The 26,319-nt window shown below is 39.5% G+C and overlaps 1 protein-coding gene across 10 annotated transcripts in view; it reads right to left on the bottom strand.

Annotated features, from left to right (window-relative positions):
• Positions 1-1,504: 1,504 nt before the first annotated feature.
• CBLB (Cbl proto-oncogene B) overlaps positions 1,505-26,319 on the bottom strand; it is a 191,054-nt gene continuing 166,239 nt past the window's right edge. For 4 of the 10 annotated variants that reach the window (XM_040980529.1, XM_040980535.1, XM_040980528.1 and 1 more), the window contains 5 exons: positions 24,176-24,322; positions 20,693-20,790; positions 18,186-18,326; positions 7,888-8,007; positions 1,505-6,248 (listed from right to left, as the gene is read on the bottom strand). In XM_040980529.1, coding sequence (XP_040836463.1) covers positions 5,989-6,248; positions 7,888-8,007; positions 18,186-18,326; positions 20,693-20,790; positions 24,176-24,322 — 766 coding nt within the window. In that variant the 3' untranslated portion in view covers positions 1,505-5,988. Of the gene's footprint in view, positions 6,249-7,887; positions 8,008-18,185; positions 18,327-20,442; positions 20,575-20,692; positions 20,791-24,175; positions 24,323-26,319 lie in introns of all 10 variants that reach the window. The other 6 variants (XM_040980527.1, XM_040980531.1, XM_040980534.1 and 3 more) reach the window with 4 other exon arrangements.

Below are 26,319 nucleotides of genomic sequence, written 5' to 3'. Positions count from 1 at the left end.
GTAGGTTGTTATTTACATAGGCAACACCGAATACATTTCTAAAATCACAGGGCTAGTTAGGAAGTGACAATGGTGGGAACTGATTCAATCTGGCTTCAAAGCCTATAGCTGTAACCACTGTTGAATTGCCGTGGAAATTTCTGCGGAGTATTCTCTTAAACAGATACCCATCATTATCACTCCATGAGGAAGTATTCTCTCAGCTTCTCTACCAACTAAAAAACACATTAGAAGAAAACAATTCTGGCTTTCATTTGGTGAATCTGGTTTTTTGTAGTTATTTCACACTTTTATTCCTGATATAGTGAATGGGACCAAATGCTGTTAGTGATCACTTTAATTGTTTAACATATCTACCCAAGTCAAAAAAGACCAAAGCAAAGAGATGTCTTTCCACATAGTTCGCTTGCAGCATAACTTGGACTAGAACTCTGCACTTTTCCAATTACTGGCTACTGAGAAATGCAATTTTATATTTGAAACACTTAGTGTGTAATATGCTGGGGTCTCCATTAATTTGGGACACAGACTCCTTTAGACACACTTCCTCCCCGTGCAAGCTATGTGAAACACATAGATGGTACACTCAACTCACCTTGCAGGATAAGGCAGAATATTCTTCAAGAAGCAACGCTTGAGTTCATTTTCAAGATTAAGTAAGAGTTGGGCAGAGTGAATGGGGAGAAAGAATAACGTGCAGATATGGGACACACTCAGCATCGACAAGCTTGGCAGAGTGAACAGGAGCTGCAGCTAGAAGGTAGAAAGACACGTGCAATAGGAATTACTGCCACAGCCAGCCAACTAAGGCACTTATCCAGAGAAATGATCTGATCTGAACTCTAGATAGTTCACAAGTGCCATGGAGGCTGTATAGAGATTATCCAAAAAAGCCCTGGTTGTCACAATTCACACTCAAAATATGGTAGTGTACATAAAAGAAACAAAATAATTTTGCTGGAGTGCATGTTGTGGTGCAGCCTGGGAAGCTCTCACTTACATTCACCTCCTATAATGCAATGGCTCGGATCAAGTTCCCCTTCCACTTCTGACACTGTGCCATTGTACTGTGCATTCTGAAAAATATTCTCTAAATTCCTCAGGGGAGACTGAAGTGGAATTCCTGGCTTCTGCCTGGCACAGCTCTGGCTGTTATGGGCTTTTGTGGCGTTAACCAGTGGATGGAAGCTCTGTTTCTGTTTGTCTCTGGCTTTTAAACTAAACAGACTCATGAAAAAAGAAAGCAAAATATTCTAACGAGAAAAAAAAGAAAATATCTTAGTTTCTCTTGAAAACCCAAATCAAAGAAACATAAGGAAAGGAAATTAAATTTCTTTTCACCCTGTTTGGTTGCCATTGACATGGCAAACCCCTGGCACAATTTGATTCTTCTAGATTCAAAGGTGATTGATGACATTGATGGCTGTCACCTCTGATCTTGGTGATCCACAATCTTGTGGTTCCCATACTCTGGGCTGCCACGCCCAGTCCCTCAACTTGAAGCTCTACCACCACTTGCCTTTGCCCAAACAATTTTTTTTTTGGGGGGGAAAGGGATTGCTCCCTGGAGTTCTTTCCTAACCTGAAGAATTATGCTTCTCTCTTAAGTTGACAAAGCGTTGATGATTCAGCACTAGGACATGTCAAATCTCCTGAGTGAACTGTTCATCCCAATTTCCAAAGCTGGAAGAGGCAGGGTTGTAGAAAATATTAAATGCTTCAAAATTAACTTCCTTGAACATAGTCTGAACCTAGTAATTAGTTCTTAAGCACTTACCATACACGTCATTCTGGTACAGTGTGGTCACTTGCAGTATTTATTGCACTGAAGTCACTTCCTTAAATGTAGCTCCAATTTCATTTTATTCCTGTGCTTTCCGGGAGTAATTACCATCTCTGTGCATGTATCAATTAATTCTAGAATATTTTGTTTGTGGTATAAAATAAAAATAATAATAATAAAAAATCTCAGTAGCTTCCCACTGTACACTGGCCAGCAAGAAAGGATTAGGAAAATAAAGAATTTTTACTACTGGTTAGCTGCAACAATTATGACGAAAAACATTGTACTTGGGGCCTTTCGCCTAAGACCCCATTTTCTAACTTGTCACCCTAATGTAACTTGGACATTCAGTTCTATGACAAGAGAGAATTTTATCTATTACACTATCATAAAATTATAGTTTTAGTATTTGACAAATGAATCACCTAGGATGAGTGCCTTGGTGCCACTCTGTCCAACTGGCTCACAAATCAAATGTCTTTTTCTTCAACACCAAGAAGAAAAATTACAACATAGAAATGCTGTGACACGGTTGTGTTCATTTAAAAAAATAAAGTACCCCGACTCCATATTTTAACAATCATTTTATAAAATATTTTAAAAGAACTGATAAAGTACTTGAGGTTACATAATAACCAGAACTGAAAAAGAATGAACACAATATAAATTAATGGAACACATAACAATTTTTTCCACATTAAACAAGTTTAAAAAATTCATTAAAGAAACACACAATAAAATAGTAATTGAGAAGAAAACCCTTCACTCTGTTGCTGTGTTTTCTGGACACTGTTTCTAGAAGCACTAAAATTCCAGGTATTTAACAGGCATCTTTCATCATTTAAATCAGGCTGTGAGTTGCTTCCATATCTGTCAGTTAATATAGAAATTAAAAATTTATTCAGGTTAGAAAAGTCAGTGCAAAAAAAAGCTTCAGGTTGAAAAACCTAGAGGAAGAATAATGTCCAAACTGTAGGAAATGCTTCTATAACTGAAAATGTAAAAATTCACATTATGAAAAATCTCGTAAGTGTTCTTGGTGTGAAATACAGAGATAACAAAGGGAGCGTATGCACTTGTATTTAAGGATCTCTGATAAAGACTGTTCGCATGTGGACTAGGGAAAACGGACAGAAATAGCTGCAGGTCTTGTGTGTGGAAGAGAGTTCAAGTGTCAACTGCTTTGATTTTATTCTATAAAGTTCAGCTAGCCTGGATCAGTTATCAGGAGACCACAGCAGATTATGGAGATACTACTCCTAGAACATCACCGAATATGATCTTCTGAGACATGTTTGGACAGGGACGGGTTGATGATAGCTATGATTTGCTCCTCTCTTCCTCTATATGAAACACTGGCACAGACATGTTTCCGAATCTTGAGAAATTAAATGAATATTTAACTTTTTTGATCATAAAGTTTGGGCTATTTCTAAACATTTACAGGTTATTATAGTTATCATGAGAAAGTATTTTAGTTTAATTACTTCCTCATGTCTTTTTGAGTGTGATGTCACAGGCAATCAGTAGCAATGTTTTTTTTTTTTTCATTGAAGTGTTTTATAGAACAAGTTGTTTCCAATCCACTCCATATGAGTTGATTTATTTTTTTAAAAATGATAAAACCAATAATTTCTATAGGCTATGTATAAGACAACAGAGAGGGTTTGAGTAACATGGGTAAGCTTTGTTTGCTGAACTGGTAGTTCCTAAACTTTTAGGACCAAATTTATTATATCATCCCGTCTTGTCTTTTGAAATTCTCATTGGAAATCTTCACTTGGCTATCTGAAAATTAAATGAAAACAAACTATGTTTCCTAACATTCTACTTTTACATCATTCTGCATTCAGTGAAGAATGCTCTATCAATGTATCACACAAAAAGTTGTACCTCTGGCTGGTGGACTGTCAGTGAGTCCTCAAAAGGCCAAACATACACTGCTATTCCAATGCGACATCAGAAATTCACAAGATATACAAACATCAGGATATAACACAGAGTTCATAAAGCAAAAGAGAATAAGCTAACCAATTTTAAGTAGAAAAAAAATCTATTCACATAACTACTCATAGGAAGAACAACTATGGTAAGTAAAAAATTTCCCTTAAAGAATGAGTCAGCTGAGAGTGACATGAAGAAATGCATATGCAAGAGCACAAACAGTCTGAGGCCCAGGACTTCTTACAGCTCACACTATGGAAGCCAAGCTTTAAGAAAGGGCATGTATCACTTGCATTGGAATGTGCTAGTCGCTCTTTGTGAGGGCAACTTGGCCATCTGCATAACTTTTGAAGAACATTAACTTCTATGGCATTTATCAGATGTATGGTTGTGCTTTTCCATGGAGACTCAGGGGCTGATGCATCTTCTCTGTGACACTGTGTGTTAAGTTAAAGGTGTATTTGAGGAAGGCCTGGCATGGCAGTGGTTAAGCAGTTACTGTTTAACTATATCCTACACTGAGTGTCCAGGATCAAACACTGCCTTTGCCTCCGATGAGCTTCCCGGAGCACAGCATCCTAGGAGGCCAGAGAAGGTCAACCACACAGGTCCTCGCCACCTCCAGTGCAGATCTGGATGGATTTCTGATTCCTGGCTTCCACCTGGGGCACACATCCAGCTACTGAAATGCAGATCTCTGTCTCACACCCTCTCTCCCACATACACTCTTTCAAACAAATGAATAAATAAATCTGTTAAAAAAAAAAGATGTGGCACATACCCAGTTGTTCCATATTTATAAAACCTGGATTCCTACCTTTTACTAAGACAGCCTGGTTTGGATTTCCAATCATTTTTCAGGTACAAAAGAAGCAGGGTTCTGGAAAATCCTAAAGCTATTGTGGAAATTTGTAAGGTTTTATGCAGCAGAATTTTGTCATCAAAAAGACAAAGAATAAAATGGCTTAGGAGAAATTGTGCCTTAAAATACAGGGCTTCACAGTGCCAAGCACACAACTTTTGCCCAAAAACACTTATAGATTCATCTAAACAATGACATGATTCCTGAAAAAATCCTTTTTTTTTTCACAATAATGACTACCCTCTTAGGCAATGAGTGAGACACTCTACAGATTAAATATGAACCCTGACTTCACCAGAGGGAAAATTACTAAGAACTCTGAAGTGCTGTGGCACTTGGTGCAGATTTAACATTTCTACTGCAATAGGAACCGCTCATGCAGCTCTTGGGATCAGAGTGTAATCACTGGCAGAGGAAGTGAACTCCAGTGCACGCTGGGACACCCATGTCCATAATTTTATCTAGAAGTTATTAATACGTGTCTGGGGATGGCCTTCCTGCTCTGCTTGCCTTGAAGTAACACAGGCACACGTGCTGTGAGATCTCATTATGCACTGTCACGGTAGCACTGTCCTATGAGAGTGAGTTTATTTCTGCATCATCTGCGGTCGTTGCTGTCTTACATTTTAGATTTTTATACCCCTTGGATGACAGCAATGAGAACAGCGAAGATTTAAGGTCATGAAGCTCACACTTAAAAGGGAAGCTCCTCTATGTTATGTAAAATCCCCTTGTAAAAGGCAGTTTATTGACAAATAAATGTTTTATACATTCAGATTTTCCCATCTCTCATGATGGTTTCCAAGGAAAAGTCTCAGTAGTGAAGAACACACACTTCTGTTTTTCTTTTTTTGCATTAGTTTGATATGTTGAAAATCAGAACCTTAAAGCATTTTATAAATGACAGAAATGGAACTGGACCTGGGATGGAGGGCATGATTGGCAGGAAACAAACAGGAGATGCACCTGTTCCATGGAGAGTGAGAGGGCTGGTGGGTGACGTTACAGCAGACCTGACTATTCTACAAAAGGCTTGTCCAGGACACAGTACAGGTATCAGAAAACAAAACCACACACAAACTGCAACTTTGCTAACTTGTAAACAAGGAAAAGCATTTCACAGATTCAAAGTTCAAGGGAAGTAAACGTTTTTAAATTATTTGTCAGTTCAACCCTGATTTCAAAGTATGGCTAGCAAAAACAAGGAAGCTGCAGCGGCCGTGGACATCCTGAGCAAACAGCTGGGCTCTGCGAAGTTCCACTCCAAGCAGGAGCGCGCCCCTGGTGCCGTGTGCGTATGCACACCTTCACACGTGAGCTCCATATCGGTCTTCTCTCTTCCCTACTCCAGGAATTATCTGTCAATTGCTCTTCATTTTGGTGACTCCACTCCTGGCTGCTATAGATTGAGACGTGGGGAGACCGGAGGAGGGAAGGCAAATTCTCGGAGGATGCTGCGGGCCACTTCCACATTATTCTGGGCAATCTCCAAGGCTCTCTTCACCTCTTCAAAGGCATAACCCTCTCCCATGAGTTTTGCGATTTTTGCATCAACACTTTCCATTGCTGCCTCAGGCCCATGGGGTTTTCTGTGGTGAATTTCCGGTGCAGTCCTGCGGGGCCGTGGTTTAGGGGGTCTGGCTGGTGCTTGTGGACCATCTGTGAAGGTTTTTAAAAACAGATACCATTTAAATACTGAGAAGAAGCTTCTGAATGAGCTCATTACAAAAAAAATTTAACTGCTGAAGGCAAGTTAATATATTAATATATATGAATAACTCTGATGCAGCCATCACACATGTTTTCATATAAGGAAACATCACACTTTATATACAATTATTATGTGTGGATTGTAAACAAAATAAAGGGAAGAAATAATTTGAAACAAAATCTGTTCTAGTAAGCATATTTATGAATTTAAGGTTATCTGGACAGCTGTATGTATTCAGGACTTTTCATTTGTGTCGTTGCCAAATGCCAACTAATAATTCAGGAGATGGCTGATGGTGAAGAGAAGCTTGAAGTCCAATGTCTAGTATTCACGTCCCAATCCCGTCTCCTGTCCTTTCTGTGTCACCAACTCTGCAAAAGCTTCAGGAGGTATGGTATAATGAAACTTTGAATCAGTAGCAAATTTAAATTGAAAAATAATTGTTTTATATTTTTAAGTTGAAAAGAAGTATGATATTTTTCCATGCAAAAGGATCTAAAAGATATTGTGCACAAACTTTAAAAATGTCATTTTAACATACATAAAAATAAAACCTCTGGTACAAAAATATTTATTTCCATTATTAAGCAGGGTAAGTCTTATGTCCATTAAATATTATAGATAATGCATATCGAAGTATTCTCACAGAATTCTTTGTTCATTGTAGTTGTATTTCTTGTTCCTTGTAGTTGTATTTCTTGTTCCTGGTAGTTGTATTTTAACATTATGTCCTTAAAGAACCTGCTTCCTTGTGCCACATACAAGCTGGCACACACCGTCTATCCCCTTGATTTCCACATTTTCTCACCAAATCTGTACCTCTAGCTCTGTAGGTTACCCGTTGATGCAACTGAAATTCTCAAATCATAAGAAACACAGATAAGAGAACCAAAACTTGAAAAGGTTAATAAGATTTTTCTTTGTGGGCCTGGCACTGTGGCCTAGTAGCTCAAGTCCTTCACTTGCACATGCCGAGATGTACAGGTTCTAATCCCTGGCAGTCCCGCTTCCCAGCCAGCTCCCTGCTTGTGGCCTGGGAAAGCAGTCGAGGATGGCCCGAATCCTTGGGCCTCTGTACCCGCTCCTGCCTCCTGGCTTCGGATTGGCTCAGCTCAGGCCATTGCGACCACTTGGGGAGTGAATTAGTGGACAAAAGATTCTCCTGGTTTTCCTCCTATCTGTATATTTGACTTTCTAATAAAAATAAATAAACCCTTTTAAAAAAAAAGAATGTTCTCTGCTGACATTAAAAATTTTTTTCTTTGAACTATATGCCACAACCAAATACACAAAGTAGAAGCAATTCTGTATCCCCTACATGTCGTAACAAGTATGAAAAAGCCTTAATCAGTGTCTTAAATGTTAGCCCAAAAGCCACTCCCAAGAATGAATAAATTTGGAAAAGAATGACTTTATTGATAGAAAATATTAATTATGATCTTCACTATTTCCATGAAGAAGCACTAGTCTCATAATACATGCTTGACCATGAAATGACAAATATTATAAAAGTATTTTCTTAGGCAGAAAGTGCTCTTTGGATTATATGAAGAAAAGAAAAAGCACTGAGCAACGGCAGCCACTCACCTGAAGATGAAGGAAGCTGGTCATAGTCCTGCGATGTTCTGTTGGATTTGACATTTTCACCTGGTAATCTCCTGGCAGGGGGCAAAGGAACTTGGCCGCTTGATGGCTCAAAAAATGGATCTTAAAAATAAAGATAATTTTCAACTAAAAAGGATGATCTCTAAAGACTACATTACAGAAAGTTTCTATAAAGAATACAGGTTCCAAAAGTAAATCCCTAAATTAATGCTATTACTAATAATAACCATCTTTGTATCCTGCATATTTCCTAATTTCTCTCAATGTTATTTGCATTTCTTTCTAGATAATAAATTCATTGATACTGTATTATATTTTTCATATTTTTAATTTAAGTGTAAGAGTTTTCATTAAAAGATTTGGAATTTTGATTTTCTGTCTCAATCCATCCTACATGATGAATCAAATGTTCTAAAGTAAAAGTGAAAAAAAATAATCTGTTTACCACCTGACTCTAGCCACCGTGTGCAAGTGGTGAGCTGTCCCTGGACTGCCTGGGTTCTGGGGCTGCTCCCTTTGGGGTGAGTACACTGAGGGGGGAGTTTCAGGGGCCTGGGCAGGCACAGGGCTCACCTGATGCCATCATCAGGTGGGGGATGGGATTGGGAGGAGCGTGACCTTGGGCCTGCTGGCTGCTGGTGGGTCTCCGGCCGGGGCATCTGCATGCTCAGATCCCTGACTCCAGCCACCATGTGCATGTGGTGAGCTGTCTCCATACAGCCAGTGTGCCATTTGGCGCCAGGCTCTGCCTGCTGGCCACCCGGTCGAGGAGCTCTGGGGTTTTGGTTCTTTGAATCACTGCTTATGTAGCTCCATGTTGAACTCACTGTGCTTCTGGGATGTGAATCAATCCTATAGATTCCCAACAACAGAGTAACTTTTCCTTTGAAGAACTTGTAATCACTAAGAATGCTGACCACCGAACACCAGTCCATGCTAAACCAAAGACTCAGGGCTTGTCTAGCAGGAGGATATCCTATTACCTGACATGATGGTGGGTCAGGAGACAGATGACATTAGGCAGGGTCACAACATTAACTAACACACTAGAGAACCATATCCGGGGAAGATTCTGTGGGGGATGTGTGGGCCAAACCCTGTGGAAATTCTAGCCCCACAGGTTAGTTCAAGAGATGGGGTGGTGACAGACTAAGCTAGGTGTGACCAAGGAGCCTGCCATCAATCACAGGTTAAGAAAACGACAACAGTCTGGACTGGTCAAGGCAGCAGCACCTGAATATGCATCCTGAATAAGGTGTGGGGTGGGCCGAGTTGCAATGTTCACCAGCTCATACAAGGCTAAATGGAAGGCCAGACTACTTCGGGCACTGCCTAAAACCCAATGGCATGTATGAGAACTGGGTCTGGGAGTGGATCAAGTGAAGGAACTTGGGAAATTCCCCCGGTGAGTCATAGCTCCTGCTGGTGAACATGTGGTCCAGACCTGGGGGTCGGACAAGATGGGCAAAGTCGCTCCAACGGCTGGCCAATGTGTGAAATGGTAAAAGAACGGGGCATACTGGGCAGGACTGAGCAAACCTTAGCGCATAAATAAAATTAGAAACCAGGATGGAGAACAGGGCTAGGCTCTTGCACCTACTGGTCTGCATGAGGCAGGGATGCTAAGTCACAGTGTCTAAGGCAGGGGCCTGACAGGCGAGGGGCTGTGCCACGCTGAGTCAGAGCAACCACTGGCAACATGCGTGATCTACAGCTGGAAACAGGCCCGGCTGGGGAGCTAAGGAGACAATTCTAGCTGGGTTGAGGTTCCCACCAAGGGGCATGTGACCTGGAATGGGGGCTGCATTCTGATCAGGATACAGTTGTAGTCTCCCCTGGCACAAGTGTGGACTGGTACTGGACACACGAAGCCGGTCCAGACTCCAACACCTTCTGGTGTTCTGGAGGACCTGGGTAGATATGAGACGGACTACGCTAGGTCTCAGCCCCTACTGAGCCATGTATGAGCTGTATGTGGGTAGGGAAAAGCCATGGCTGGGTTGAAACATCCAACAGCAAGAATCAGATTGGGTTGAAGGCCAGTCAGGAAAAGTCACTGTTCCTGCTAAGACAGGAGATGAACTGAGTAGTGCTGGCTCATGGACCCACTGGTAAGCGTGAAACCTGGCATTGGGAGAGGTTCTGATGGAGAAGCCTGGGCAACTCCTCTGGCAGGACACAAACCCGGCAGGTAAGCACAAGAAACATGATAGAAAACAGCCCAGAACAGGCCTGGAAATTATCCCACTGGCATACAATTGGTATGGGTCGGGGGCAGACCAGGCTGAATCTGTTCACATCATCCACTGCCAGATCCAAGCACCAGAACAGAGTATGGGTTGAGGCAAGATTGGTCATAACAAAAACCAATGCACATTACAGAATGCCAAGGTGAGGTTACCTGTACCGGATGTGACTCCAGTGCCCAACAGCACGTGTGAGAACCAGGGAGGGAGGGGGCGGAACCAGGAGGGGAATTAAGGGGGAAGGTTCTGTTGCTGGACAGCTACTCCCACTGGAGAATGTGAGCTGGAATGGGGCACACAAGACTAGGCAGGGTTACAACACCTGTGGGCCTCATGTGGACTAGATCAGGGAAAAGCCAGGCTGGGCTGACTATTCCTATTGGTACAAACAAAATTAGAGTAGATGAAGGTTATTTGGGCTTAGCCGCAGCATCAGCTGGCAGAAGCTGGCAATGGAGGCTAATTCTGTCAAGTTAAACTACAGAACCACCTGGAGGGTGCATAATCCAGGAGTGGGAGAGGCCTGGGAGGGAAATAGTTGGCTCCTCCCTCTTGGGTTACCACTTCCACGGGAGGCCGAAAAACTAGGACAGGGGCTTGGGTGGCTAAACAGAGAGATACCCAAAAACATCCGTGAGGGCTGGATGGTTGAGCTGGTTAGATGGAACTAGGCTTTAATACCCACTGACATGTATGACAGCTGAATGGGATGTGGGACAGACTGGACTAGTCTGTTACATACACTGGCAAACCAGGGCAGGGGGTGGGCCTGGTGGGGGTTATTGCGGTTCATTCCAACTAGGCTGCAGCTCTCAGTTTATGTGAGGGTCTAGTATGTGTTGGGCAGCACCAGGCTGGACTTCAACATCCATTGGTTCCAGTGGAAGACAGGGCTGGAAACAGAACCAACCCAGCAATTGCAACCACCAGCTGATCAGGTCGATAGACTGTGCTGGGCCCTGTGCTTGCTACAACATACAAGAATCTGGTCTGGGAACACCTCAAAGTTTCTTTGGGGATCTCCCCAATCGAAATGCCGGACTCAGAATCCTAACCAAGAAAAGACAGACGACAGAACAAGTCAATCAACCACCTCGGCTATATGGCAATGAAGAACAGGGCAAACGGAGACTCTATGATGGACTATGTCAATCAGTGGATTCTCCAGCAACCTCATAGTGCTTGGAGTGGTGAGACTGGCAGCAATTCAGAACCGTTGAACTATCAAAACCACTTGAGCAAGACCCTTGGAGCATGCCCCACATCAGGGACCTGGGGAGGGTGGGAGACTGGGTGGGACTTCTCCCTTAAAATCCCCCTTTACCTCAGATATATGAAGGAAGCAATATGGAACTAATAGTCTTACCCAATTTCCTGTAGCCCTGGAACCTTTTTATGCTAATTAACTATGTAAAGATTGTCAAAAATATAATAAGAAAATGGAAAAAAATATGTTTACCTTTCTGCTGATAAGAGTGTTATCAAATCATTTACATCTATTTAATCATGAGGCAGATAAAAATCTGCAAAGAGAAATCCTAAGGTTGGTATTTTTCAGGATTAACGAAATTCACTCATGTAACATCTTCTGTACCTAGGCTTCTTAACTGTTAGTCCAACTAGATTAGGCATCTTATACAGATATCGCTGTTAGTTGTCTCACTGAGTACAACTTGTTTGTAAAGTGTGGCATATGAAAACATATATATATATAGTAAAATGTGATTTTTAAAAAAATACCCTCATTAAGAGGATACATATGAAATACAGTAAAATAGGAGTTACAGATAAGACTAATTTGCTACTTCTAAATATATTTACAAATGGAACTAAAGGGACAAAAATATATTTTTTCACTGTTGATATGCCAGGAATATTCAAAATTGTCATGGAAAATGCCTATTATGAAGATAAATATGCACAAATTTCAAAATTTTGCTCTAAAATATTTCAAGGCTACTTAATTGCTTTCATTAATTTCAAGATCCAAAGAATGTTTAGGTGTTGAGCATTCAATATTTGAAGATTTGCTGTTACAGCCTCATTAAATATCTTTTTTTTTTATTGTTATTAACATTGTATTATGTGATACAGTTTTATAGGCACTGGGGATTCCACCACCCCTCCCATACCCCTCCCCCCATGGTGGATTCCTCCACCTTGCTGCATAACCACAGTTCAAGTTCAGTTGAGATTCCTTCCTTGCAAGCATATACCTAGCATAAAGACCAGTGTCTTTTGTCCAGATAAGTTCAGTGGCCTCTTGGGGAGACCTTCTCTGGTCTGAAGGTACAGCTAACAGAGTAAAGTTCAGGTCAGTTAAAAGCCCCAACAAAACCTCAGTATCTATATAGAACATTATGGAATTAATTGACATAGTATTGAGTATCTTAAAAGAATTATTTGTTTTTATTAAAAGGCAATAAGATTCATAGAGAGGGAAAGAAAAAGCTCTTCCAAGCATTGGTTCATTTCCCAAACGGCTGCAACAAGCCGGAGCTGAGCCAGTCTGAAGCCAGGATCTTCTTCCAGGCCTCCCATGTAGGTACATGGGCCAACGGCTTTGTGCCATCCTCTACTGGTTTCCCAGGACATAGGCAGGGAGCAGGTTGGGAAGTGGAACAGTGGGGACATGAACCAGCATTCATATGGGATGTCAAAATTTAACCAAATAAGCCATTATGTTGTCCACCAGACTCATTAATTTAGTTGAAAAATTTTAGGAAGGAAGGACACTAGAATTTAAATTCAATGAAACAAATGGTTAATCAATTTACTAGAACTGAACAGACCAAATATGATTTCTGCACAAATTTTAAATTCCTCAAAGATTTAAATTTAATTACTTAATTTTAATTTTATTGTTTATTTTAGCAGGGATGGGGTGTGGACCACTCTGCCAGACACTAGTTCATGCCACAAATGTCTCCAAGAGTCAACATTGGGTCAGGTTGGAAGTCGGAAGCTAGGATTCAACCTAGCTCTTTCATGTAGGTTGCAGGAACCCCACTGCTCAAGCCATCACCATTTTCTACCTTGTCAGGTCCTTAGCAGGACCTGGAGCCAGGAGCTAGGGCCAGGAATGGAACTCAGGCATTCTGATGTAGAATGGCAGCACCTCAAATACTAAACTAAGTGTCCAATCTTAAAGGTTTATATCTAAATTCTCAATAAAATAGATTCACATGAACTCTAAATGCCCTGATGTAACATTAACTCACAGGAAAGATCATCTTCTATGATACCTGATTTGTTCATCACCGTAGGGGAAATACAGACATTTTTTCAGACACACTAAAGATGTTTCTAAGTACATTTAAAGTTAAAAGGTAAATTCTGGATATTTTTCAGAACCATAAGCAGATAAGACTGTAAAATACCATTGCATTGCTCCATTATGCAATTTTATTTAGAAAGGCCATAAATATTCATAAATATTTTAAAACATGTATTAATGGCTCAGATCTGAATCATTACCAACTTGTATCTTCTTTTAGGCTAAGCTGCTGTGGTAAGGTAGAGGGTAAACTTGCCCGTGCAGCAAGTAGGACTTTGAAGCACTCATACCTCTAAGGGTGAGATATACACAGCACGGGGCTACACAGAATACAGTAATTACTGGCTGTCCTCTTTTAAAGCTATGAAGCTTTTCTAAAATAAACAGTTTAAAAACTAAAGTAAAAAAAAGAAAAGTTATCCCAATTTATCATTAAACTATTCAAACTGAAAAGAACATAGCTAATGTGTTGCTGACAGAGCAGCAGACGTTGGAGAAATGAATGAATACGCTGTGGTATCAGTGTGTTCTAAGAGGAAACATACCAATCATGCCTATGTTTTATAATGTGCAATACCAAACTGCAAATCTCATGTTTAACTTAGATAGTATACAAAATAAGGAAAGACTGGTAGGAGAGGGCTCACTAACCAAAACAGAAGTGAAAAAAAACGTCCATCAACCAGGTTTTCCATTTACGAATATTTAACAGAAGTGGTATCGTGTGTGCCACAAGCTTCTGCCAATGGCCTGGGGAAAGTAGAAGACCTCTGTCTGTGACATTCAAATGAGTAAGTGAACACATAATTAAAACAAAAATATTTAACAGCATCCACAATACTCATGAAAAAGGAATGAAAAAATGATATAAACAACAATGCCATGTGATACAACTCAACAGAAAGATCAACTTATGTAAAATTGTCAAAAAAAGAAATGGAAGGAAACCTATTGGTGGTTACACTTGAGAGGAAGTTACATGGAATTCTTTGTTCACTACCTGAAGCATTTTCATTTTTTTTCCTCAAGTGTAGGAAATGGGAAAATGAAATTGAACAGTAAAATACAATGATTCATTCTTTCTATAGTGGCCCACAACCAGCCATGCCAATTTATCCATTCTCCCCCCACTGGAAAGGAACACATAAATGCAGAACTTAATTGCTGCAAGGAATATAAAAAAAATCCATAAGGAAAACCAAAGTTCTGTCCTACTATTGTCCTTACTCTCACTCAAATTCATAAATCCTCCAACATGCAGTGACAGAATCACTGACCAAAACGATCTGGGGGTAGAGTTGGAAAGATTTTCAATAATTCAGGAATTGTTTTTCTTTGTACCATGAATGTACTTTCCATTAACACGACTACAACCTGAACATATTGTTCTTTCATAAACACTACAGTTGAAGACAGTTCTAATCTCTATTCATGGTGTTTCCTCTCGAGTGAACATTCTATTCTTTCACTAGTTCATACTCTTTTTTTAAAGATTTATTTTATTTTCATTGTTAAGTCAGATATACAGAGAGGAGGAGAGACAGAGAGGAACAACCTCTGTCCACTGATTCACTCCCCAACTGGCTGTAATGGCTGGAGCTGCACTGATCAGAAGCCAGGAACCTGGAGCCTCTTTTGGGACTCCCAAGCAGGTGCAAAGTCCCAAGGCTTTGAGCTGACCTTGACTCCTTTCCCAGGCTACATGCAGGGAGCTGGATGGGAAGTGGACCAGCCGGAAATAGAACTGGCACCCACATGGGATCTTGCAGTGTACAAGGCGAGGACTTTAGCTGATAGGCTACCATTCCAGGTTAGAACCTTAACAATGCCTCCCAAACTTGAAGGTACTGCACACCCAGCAGGTGAGTTGCGAAAACAGGACTTTTAAGTCCCAAAGCTCCTTAAAAGAAACACAGGACCCAACAATTTGAAAACAGGACACAGGACCTACTTTCAGAGTTCGTGATTAGTAAGTCCTAAATTTTCACCTTGAAAATTCCTATGAGCAGCTGCTGCTGTAGATGTGGAGGCAATACCACTGCTGATGTGGCCTGCTCCAGCCCTTCATCCTGTGGGGCCCCAAAGGCAGTGGTTTCCTTGTCGGCTGGGCATTTTGGAGCACCTTCCCCCACTTCCCTGATCTGAATTCCATATGCGCAGATAGCATGTGCTGAATTCCATATGCCCTAGATAGCATGCGCTGCAGCAGCCACATTGTGACAATGCTTAATGAAGTTTGTAGTCAATAAAACCCTTTAAATGTTTTCCAAACATTACAGCTCATGATCCATTTTCTTTTGTCGTTTATGCACTTTAACTAACTACAATTGTAGACCAAGTGTAAAATGTTCACTGAGTCTTAATAAAGTCACCTTTGTGATCTTCTGGATTTGAATTGTGACTGCTAAATTTGGATAAAGACTTCACAAGAGTTTCCAAGACAGATCAAGAAACAGCAAGAGCTGTACACTTAAAACGATTCTCAGTTATGGGTCTGAGAAAGACTTCAAAACAGCCTTTGCTTTGCTCCTTGAACACTGTTCCCAGCACAAAGTAAAGGCAGGGTTGTGCACTACAACACACTGAACAAAAGGAATGTGTTTTAGTGTAACAGGAAAAAAAAACCCATTTTATATATATATATATACACACACACACATACACACACACTAGCAGTAGCCTTAGCTTTGGAGATGGGCTCTTGCGTAGGCTTCCGGGTTTTGCTCAAATGTGAGAGGCTGTTCAATCATATATGACTGATAGTCAACAGCTGAAGTTTACTAGTGGCATCAGGTTTTTACAGCCTGAGCGTCACATCGGATAAGGGAGGATGCACTGATGAGTTTACATATCAATAACAGGAGCTGACTGGAGATTATGGGAGTTCCCATAGCCTGTCTGTGGAACCCATCTATTGTTTCCACACCCTTGCCCGAACTTATCGCTGTTATGTATATTCAATCAATTGTCCTCATCAGAAAGCCAATGAATTGTCCTACAAGAGTCCTGTCCAGAAGACATGGGTCATGGACAACAGCAGGCACTACAATTCTTCCAAGAATGATGTCTTATATGAAAGATTGAAAACAGAAAATAGATAAAAGCAGAACCAGAGCAATATCTCCACTTTGCTTCCTTGTTTGACCTACAGGAGTCCCAAGGTTCCTTAAAAGAAACAGAGAACTCTGCAATTTGAAAATCACCACTCTTTAGAAATCCAAGGGCTACCCATTTCAAAAGCTGGATATGACTCAACTGCACAAGGCACTGGATGTTGCAATAAAGGGGCCGTTCTGATTAACTAGTTCACGTAATATCATGACAAAGTTCAATCTCTTTTTCCACATCTGTCCTTTGTCATCATTTAAGGATACATATCCTCTCAAGTAAATCATGTCTTAACAATGTTTAGAAAAGGCTCACATAAGACACAGGTTTCACAGAAGAAAATTCAGTGAAAACAGAAGCAGTAACATCCACACAGACATATATTCACCTACTAGCCAGCTTTGTTCACCTTTTACAATTCTAAAATTACTGAGCTGAACTTTATTGAATCTATAGAAAAACCTTTCAGCAAGTTCAAACCTTAGGGTGAAGAACCTCTCATGACTTTTTAAATGCATTTCCCTAGATAATCTAATGTATTAGACACTTTGAAAAATGGGAGTAAAGGTTTATTTATGAGTCAAAAGAGACTTTCAGTCTCTTATGTAATGGAATTAACTTCTCTCGAAAAGGAGGAGAGCTAATTTATGTGGCTTTAAAATGAACAAAAATAATTATGACAATGGAGGCCATAATGGATCTGGCATCACAGTAGATGCTTTTCACATTATTAATATGAAAGACCAGAAACAAAATGTTGTATTTCAATAAAAGTATGTACTACAAATGTTATGACAACAGTATTGAAAACAGACTACTTTGATGTTAAAATGAGGTCAAGAGAAGAGTTAGGTTGAGGATATTATTTTAGCCCAACTGAAGCCCTACACTTGCATGATCAATGTTGAGATCCCTAACAGACAAGCAAACAAACAAGCAAATCTGTTGAACGAAATAAAAACATTTTAAATATGTCTCATTTTATTTAATGTAAGGGGGATCTTTCAGGGGTGTTAATAAATCTCACCCTTTTCATTTCTTTTCTTAAATATATTCATGTCAAAAGGGTACTCTTGTTGAAGAACAGTAATTTGCAGTAGATCCTTTAAGATACTGGAGACAAAAAATAGTAGCCAAACAGAACCAAGCAGATATTTCAGAAGAAATGTTTCTACTCATGTTATAACTATGTAATCTACCAAAATATTATGATTTATATGTAATATGACCATGACTCATACCTAAAACCTATCATTAAAAAGAAACATGTTACATTGGGAATTAGAGACAGTCTGTATTTTATCCCCATTGGTATTATTCCAAACATTTGTGACTGTAGTTCTCAGTGATGCCTCTGGTAGCATCAGGGTATGTTATAAGGACTGGATGATTTCCATGCACCATTTCTAAACTCTGTCATTCCTTACTGCCCTGTCACTTTAATATAACCCTTGTGACATTAAATCAATCCACAACTACCACCTCCCCCCCGCCCCTGCACCCCCGGCACACACAGCTGCTACTCTCACTACCCAAGGGTTTTTCTAATACGAAGGTAGAGCACAATGAAGCAATTCCTATCTGATAATATGATCTTAGAAATAGTTCTGCTTTAAGTTGAAGCTATTTTTTGCTTTTTCTCCTCCTACCTGAAGGAAGAAGGAAAAGGTCGTGTCCTGAGGACGGTCGGCTACCAGAGCCAGGAGGTTTTGAAGGTTCGATGAGACTATGTCTTGCTGGTGGAGGGGGAGGTGGCAATGATGGGGGAAGGGCTTCAAAAGCATCTTCACCTGCATTTAAAGAAAGGTCCATGTCAAGAACAGAACTTCATGAAGCAAAACTACTGTAGCAAGCAAAAGCAAGGGTGGATTTTTTTCATGCTGTTTATAAAGAATTTCACTGTAGGGGTTTATCCAGCAGTTCAGCAACTTTGATAACAGGATATAATTATTTGGGAGAAGCGCGCGCGCACACACACACACACACGTGTGCAAGCAGGCCTATTTTTTCTGTCTCTCCACAAAATGTAGAACTAAGGTTAGGAAACCACTCATGATTCACTAGTATTATTTACATTAGGAACTTGAAGTTTACTGTAACTCACGCCATCAAAATATCTTAGATTGATGTTTGTCCACTGAATTTAAAACCACATAAGCCAATGTTACATGATTTAATTTATTGACAAAATACAGAAAAAATGCACCTAAAGCAGAGGAAAATGAAACTTTTCTACTTATCTGATTACCTCTAAAGAATAGGGAACTTTTTTGTGTAGTCCCCCAAATTAGTAACTTGCACTTGCAGCTAAGTACCGTTGACTATTACAGCACACGTTGCTCTTTCCCCTACCACACCTTGGTATTTTACTCATTTTTTTTTTAACCTTAATGTTTAATAAAAATACAGTATACGAATTTTTGCAAGCGCTCTTAAATACCTTGTGAAAACCATTCATATGCAGTTTTGTGACCTAAATATGAAGGCATATTTAAAGAAAATTGTTTACCATTCATTAAATTTGCCTTATAAAAAAATATGAAGATACAGGAGAGCTTTGCTATCATTCTAAGCTGCCATTATCAACTACACTGTATTTACTCAAATCTATTCTCAGCCCCAAGACAGAAACAAGTCAAAACCCACAAGTGGTATGAAGTCCAAAATGAAAAGGGACTGACTCAAAAAAGCTCAGATTCCATCAGAGTAGCTAAAGATTTTCATAAATAGCCATGACTTACATGTGGAAGCAGCTGACTGCTCCCATATGAAATAAGTGTCCTGAAACAGAGAGGAATAATGCAGACAAGTGCATTCAGGACAGTGCTGAGAAACAGGAAGGCCTAATGTATCACAGGGTAACAAATATTTATTTCTCAAATGCAACAATACTTTTTTTTCACAACAGAGAATGAATGAGAAACAAAGAGAGCTTCTGATATTCAAAAGATAATGCAGGACACCGATGTGGCTTGTCCAATAATGTGGTCACTATTCATACACAGCTGTTTAAATTTAAATTAATAAAATTTCAGCTCCATAATCACACTTAACTGTAGACAAATACACAGATCCTTCACTTTCCACAGAAAGACCCAGGAGACAGGGCTCATCAAGGCCATGAAGACTTTGATAGCAAGTCGAGAACCAGTGTACAGGCAGTGGTAGAAGGGAGAAAAAGTTCAGGTAAAAGGAGGTTAGCAGAAACTCTTGTAAATAACGTTGTGTATCTCAAACTATTGGCCAATAGTGTCGGTGAGAAATTTAAAAAGTTCTTTATCTGGAAGGCTAGTTGTCAATACAGAAAAAACTTATAAAATGGAACCTCATCATATATTATTTCATGTTAAGAATAGTTGTTACAAGGAAATCTTAAGTGCATGGAGATTCTGTCAGCATCGAAAAATGGTTGAGAAGCTCCCTGCCTGGAAGTAATGAAATTCATAGTGAGGAAAGCACCATCAAATCGTAGGTCACAATATAGAATATATTTTACACAATTTCTTATCTGCACAAATGCGTGGCTGTTTTTCATAATTTACTTAAGTAAAACTGGATCACTTCAGGCTGGAAAATATGTTCGTGTTTATGAACAACTGCTAAATCCCAACGCATCAAGCTATTTCTTGAAAAACTAACAAACAAACAAAAACCCTAGAATACTGGGGCTTTGAGCGGAAAAAAACACTCACATCTTTTCACATTGTATTAAGCACAGAAGAATCAACCTGAACGATACCCCAAGCAACAGTTGCTCAATCATCTAGAGGGAGAAAGGGCATAGGAACCTGATTACCACCATCACCTGCAGAACTCATGCTAATGTGAGGAACATTCTTAGATACAACGAAAAGGCAGAGGTGGTTTGTGTAAAAAAAAAAAAAAAAAGATGCTTAAGTTTTTAACCTAATGGAGGGACGAGAAGATCATAATCAGAGGGCGTCCTGTTGAGTGCAGAACCATGCTTTGGATTGTCCCGAGTTGGAGGCCTGGCAGGTGGTAATGGCACTGGCTCAGAGGCTGAATCAAAAACATCTCCTAGAGGATAACACAAAACCTTAATGTATTTTTCAGTACAGCATGGGAAAGGAATTTTGCCTCTAAATTCTGACCAGTAAGATAAGGGACCACCAAAGAAAATACATTTTATACACACCTTTTAAATAGATGCCTAATTCAGGGATGGTTGATTTCTTTATTTCTGATGATGTACCATGTGTTCCATTTACTATACAATGACCATTATCACACGACCTGAAACAGAAATCAAACGGCAAAAATCATGCAAGGAAAATAACCTTTTACTTAAGTCATCTGGGAGATATAGGAAATTAGTATCCATGTTCATCAAATAGTTTTAAAATACACTTAATTTCCTTTCCCAGAAAAAGCACCAGTAATAGTATCTAGATACCAGCACCCTTACTTTAACAAAAACTGTTAATTATCTCAAACTAGACAAATAGTCACTCTTGGGGTGGGTGGGTGTGTGTGTGTTTAACTGCAATGAAGACAGAGTGGCTACAGAAATGATGCTACTCAGGTTTCGCTGTGTAACTTGCAACCAAGAGCAAGTGAAGGTGGAGTTCACATTTTACTTCTCTCTGATTTACTCTGAATTCTTAGAGTAAAAATACATTCATAATGAGAAGACACTGGATATTTAAACAGGTATTACAGGAGTGCTTCATCTGAAATTCATTCTATTCTCTCTGGTGGCCACTTCTCTATTTAAGGGATGAGAAATGGTTCATTTGAAAATAGGTGATGATGTATTAGATGTATTAGATAATATGACAGCTTTGTTTTTTCCGAGATTAAGTTCAATTATTCCTTCACTGTTCCACTTTTTGTGCATATTGACAGATCACTTCTGGTACTCCTGAAGAAGTCACACGGGGAAGGGACCACCGAGCTTCCCGAGAGCTCTGGGGAGGAGACGAGATGGGGCGCAGCTTCATTCATCAGCTCTCCGGAACACACGAGATAAAGAATTCACTCCAATTAAGAACTACAAACATTTATTACTTCTCTATACCAGTAAAAAGGTAGTAATGATGGTTATAATTCAAGTTTATTTTCAAGATTTTGGGAAGGATGCCACCAGAAATCTCGAAAAATATGACAATACAATTAAAACATTAAAATTATAGTCCCTACTTCTCCAGCAATGGACTTCCAAGGTGACTAAAAGTCTCATCCTATTTCAGTTTAAAATGACTACATATTTATAGTAATCAATGGATCTTAGGATTATAACAATTTGTATTTGATGAGCAGGAGTAACTTTTTTCTCTAATAGATTAGTAGACACCTGGTTCTTCTGATATAATAAATTGCCTCTCAGTTATCACTTTGTTTTTCCAATGACACTATTTTATCAATGAATGTCTTAAACAGTAGCAATTAAAAAGAAATGTTTTGGTTCTTTCCTTGAAAAATGAAGCCTTGGACCGTACAGTGCTGCTAATTCCAGTTAATAATTTTGCAGAACACTGATCATTCTGACCAGGATCAATTATTAAGACAGGCCTATGGTTAAAGTGAGGATTGCTTGTTTCCCAAGAACTGCATTTTTTTTCAATCTCAGAAACCTGAAGAAACACATTAAAATATCAGCTTTTTCAAATGGGAATAAATATTCTACTCATAAGTTACTTTAAATTCATTGACTTGACCTCAAAAGGAAATGGAACCATAATAGAGAAGGCACCAATGGCAAATGCTGAACAGGCAACTAACTAAAAGGAATTGAGCTCTTTTCTGAGCGCCAAGTGCAGCTCCAGGAGTGAGCTACAGAAGAAACTGTCGCTGAGAGAGTACATCTGAAACTGCATCTAATTCCTGAGCACCTCACAGATGACGCAGGCACACATGCTAATCTCACAGAGTACCTCACAGATGACGCACGCTTTACTAACCTAATTACAGAATGATTGTTTAAAATGTTTTCTTTATTTTTATTGCAAAGTCACATATATAGAGAAGAGGAGAGACAGAGAGGAAGACCTACAATCCACTGATTCACTCCCCACGTGGCTGCAACAGCCAGAGCTGCACCAATCCGAAGCAAGGAGCCTGGAGCCTCTTGCAGGTCTCCCACATGCGTGCAGAGTCCCAAGGCTTTGAGCTGCCCTTGACTGCTTTCCCAGGCCATAAGCAAGGAGCTGGATGGGAAGGGGCTGCTGGGATTAGAACTGGTGTCTATATGGGATCCTGGTACATTCAAAGCGAGGATTTTAGCTGCTAGGCCACAGCGCAGGGTCCCAGAATGTTTTTTTTAACATAAATTAACATTTCATACACACTTTTCATTATTAACAACTCTAATATAAAGAGTTCTTTTGCAAATTGAAGAAAAAATAAAATTTTGGAGCATGTTAAGAAGCCCCCACCCGCAATGCTGAAGTCTCAGCTGTCCCACCTCTGATGCAGCTCCCAGCGAATGCATCTGGGGGAGTGGAAGAGGCCCCAGACTCTGGTTCCCTGCCACGCAAGTGGGAAACCTGGACGGAGTTTCCTGTTCGCAGATTCAACTTGGCTCTCTGGGCACTGTAAGCATTTGGGGAGTGAAACAGATAGCTGATGAAGCTGATTTTTTCTTTCTCTTTATCATGTGCTCTCCTTATCTGCCTTTTGAATAAATGAAAAAATTTTTAAAAAGCTTATTTTGGCAAATTTTTTAAATGATTACATGCATTTTGATAATATGCATTATCTATGAGCTTTATATGAATGTGGCTGACACTTCAAATATCAAGGAAATTTCCATTGTAGTGAGAATAAAACAGCACAACGGAGGCAAACAGGATTATTATTCCTCACATTTTTACCTGATCTAAGCCAAGTTAAAATAGTATTTGATCAAAATCAAAGGAAATATTTTCTTGTTAAACATGAAATGCATCGAAAAGTGAAATTAATCTAAATATACTAGTCTTTACATAATAAAGAAATTTCTAAGTATTTGCTTTGTTAAATATGTGCTTAGAATTGATAAAATTGGGCCCAGTGGTGTGGCCTAGTGGCTAAAGTCCTTGCACTGAACATGTCAGGATCCCATATGGGTGCCATTTCTAATCCCAGCAGCTCCACTTCCCATCCAGCTCCCTGCTTGTGGTCTGGGAAAGCAGTTGAGGGCGGCCACAAGCATTGGGACCCTGCACCTGTGTGGGAAACCTGGAAGAAGTTCCTGGCTCCTGGCTTCAGATCGGCACAGCACCAGCCATTGCGCTCACTTAGGGAGTGAATCAGTGGATTATAGGTCTTCCTCTCTGTCTCTCCTCCTCTCTGTATTTCTGACTTTCCAATACAAAAATAATAAATAAATCTTTAAAAAAAAGGAATTGATAAAATTATAACAGTTTTAGGAAAATCTATGAGTTAACTGAGAACACATGAAATGTCTAGAGAAATTGGAGGGGCGTGGCATATAATTTTTGGCAATAGGAGAGTGAAGAAAAATCTTAGATTACACTAAGCTTTCTTTAAAGGCAATATGAAACAGTAAATAGAAGAGCCTTTGGGCGGGAAACCAATGATTTTTAATTAGATGGCTATGACTTAACTCGAACACAACCATCATAAATGACAATGCTCATGCAGATGTGAGGTGGGAGAACGCTGCCCACAGTCTTACCGCACAGGAGGTTTTACGTTATGACAATGAGATGATTGTGAATTCAGGGAAACAGGATGGGATGAAGGAATCTTGTATTCATCATCATCATCTTCTACCATGTCTTTTGTTTTCTCTGATAGAGAATTGGCTAACGGACCAGTACACCTATCAGGGGAGAAAAAATCCAATCCAGTTGGAGCAGAATAATCAAAACAGGAACTTCTGTCGTGATATACTTAAGTCAATAGTTCTACATTGTCACTTAGGTTCGTTTTCCAATTAATTACAGGGTTACAAATGAGAAACCATTCTTAGATCAAATACAAATGGAAAGGATTTTCAATATTTTGTGAGGATGCTCCTGACAGTTACAAAAATTTCAAAGCTATAATTCTAAATGGTACAATATGAAAACTAATAACCTGCCAACGAAAATTAAAACAAGCTAGCTTTGAAAGAGACAAATAAATAAAATAATTCAAACCATTATTAAGATAGTAGCATTTGTTCCAACTTAAATCGGCAAAATAAGATAAAAATAAATTCAGTCACTAAAAATGAAGTCTTCAGAGAAGCGTCAATTTTTTGGGGGGAATTTTATTTGCAGCTGAAAAACGATCTTGTCAAATCCAATGAAATGTAAGCTCATCTGTAAAATTATAATTTGCTCCTTGTTTTTGCCTAAAACAGCTCAGAAGTAAAAATGAACTGAACAATTAGAAAATTAGAAGCAGACAAAAGAAGACTTCAAGTCTTTGCAGCAGAGTTCACTGTATTTATGGCTCATACTCTTGTGCTAAATGGAAGACAACTCAAATGAGTAAAACCAACCCCTAAGTGACTGCAATTTTGAAGCACCTTCTGTAGAGGGTGCAATAGGCCTTGGCATATGGTGCTATCAGCTCTAAAACAAGTTTTTTCCTTTTGATTTTTTCCTTATTGCAAGTTGAGTAACCCTTGTCCAAAATGCTTGGCACTAATTACATGTCCAATTTCCTGTTTTTTCTTTTTCAGATTTTTGGACTATTTCTACAATTTATTGGTGTGAGTGTTCCTAATCTGAAAATCTGAACTCTAACATGCGCCTAATACAAACCCTTTTTGAACACTCTGTGAGAATGCTGTTTTGGATTTTGGATTTTTGCATTTCCAAATTAGAGAAGCTTAATCTGTAGTCAAAACAGAAACAATTCTCTCTGTGCGTTTCTCTGTGCCCATTAGCAGATGACAGTCTGGAAAAAAGCAAAGGTTTTCAGGTATCTTCCGCATATCTCAGTCTCTAGGAAGTTTAGAGATCAAACGAAAATTTTTTCTAACATTTTTTAAAAGTGCATTTTTTCTTGTCTTTGAAGAGTTTTTCAATACTGATCACTGAATTCTTAGTTGTGTAAGCTACCATGGAGTTTAAGTGGCAGTGCATGGTGAGATAAAGTGGTGCTGTGGTAGAGGGTTCAATGTCAAAGCTGAGAACAAAAGCTAAGAACCCTATGTTCACAGTAGCACAATCAGTAATTGCAAAAACATGGAAGCAACTGAAATGCCCATCAGCAGAAGATTAGATAAGAAAACTTTGGTTCATCTACTCCATGGAATACTACTCAGCTATTAAAAAAAACAAAATGCAGTTCTTTGTGGCTAAATGGGCCCAACTGGAAACTATCATGCTAAAGGAAATGAGTGAATCCCAAAAGGTTAGATACCACATGTTTGCCTTGATTTAACCTGTAATTTTTGTTTGGTTGTTTGTTACTTTTTGAACCCTGTCATTGATACTATCTCAACCCAGATGTTTTGAAGAATTGAACTTGCATTATGTTTAACATATTGTTTACTCAATACTATGTCAATTAATTCCATAATGTTGTATATTGATGCTGAGGTTTTGTTGGGGCTTTTAACTGACCTGAACTTTACTCTGTTAGCTCTACCTTCAGACCAGAGAAGGTCTCCCCAAGAGGCCGCTGAACTTATCTGGACAATAAGATGCTTGACTTTATGCTAGGTATATGCTTGTAATGAAGGAATCTCAACTGAACTTGAACTGTGGTTATGCAGCAAGGTAGAGGAATCCACTATGGGGGGTGGGGTGTAGGAGGGGTGGGGGGAATCCCCAGTGCCTATAAAACTGTATCACATAATGCAATGTTAATAACAATACAAAA

The sequence above is a fragment of the Ochotona curzoniae genome, unplaced genomic scaffold, assembly GCF_017591425.1.
Source record: "Ochotona curzoniae isolate NIBS_2020 unplaced genomic scaffold, NIBS_Ocur_1.0 contig_3498, whole genome shotgun sequence".
NCBI lineage: Eukaryota > Metazoa > Chordata > Mammalia > Lagomorpha > Ochotonidae > Ochotona > Ochotona curzoniae.
The sequence above is the reverse complement of the archived record's forward strand: the minus strand, read 5'-3'. Positions and strand labels throughout refer to the sequence as shown.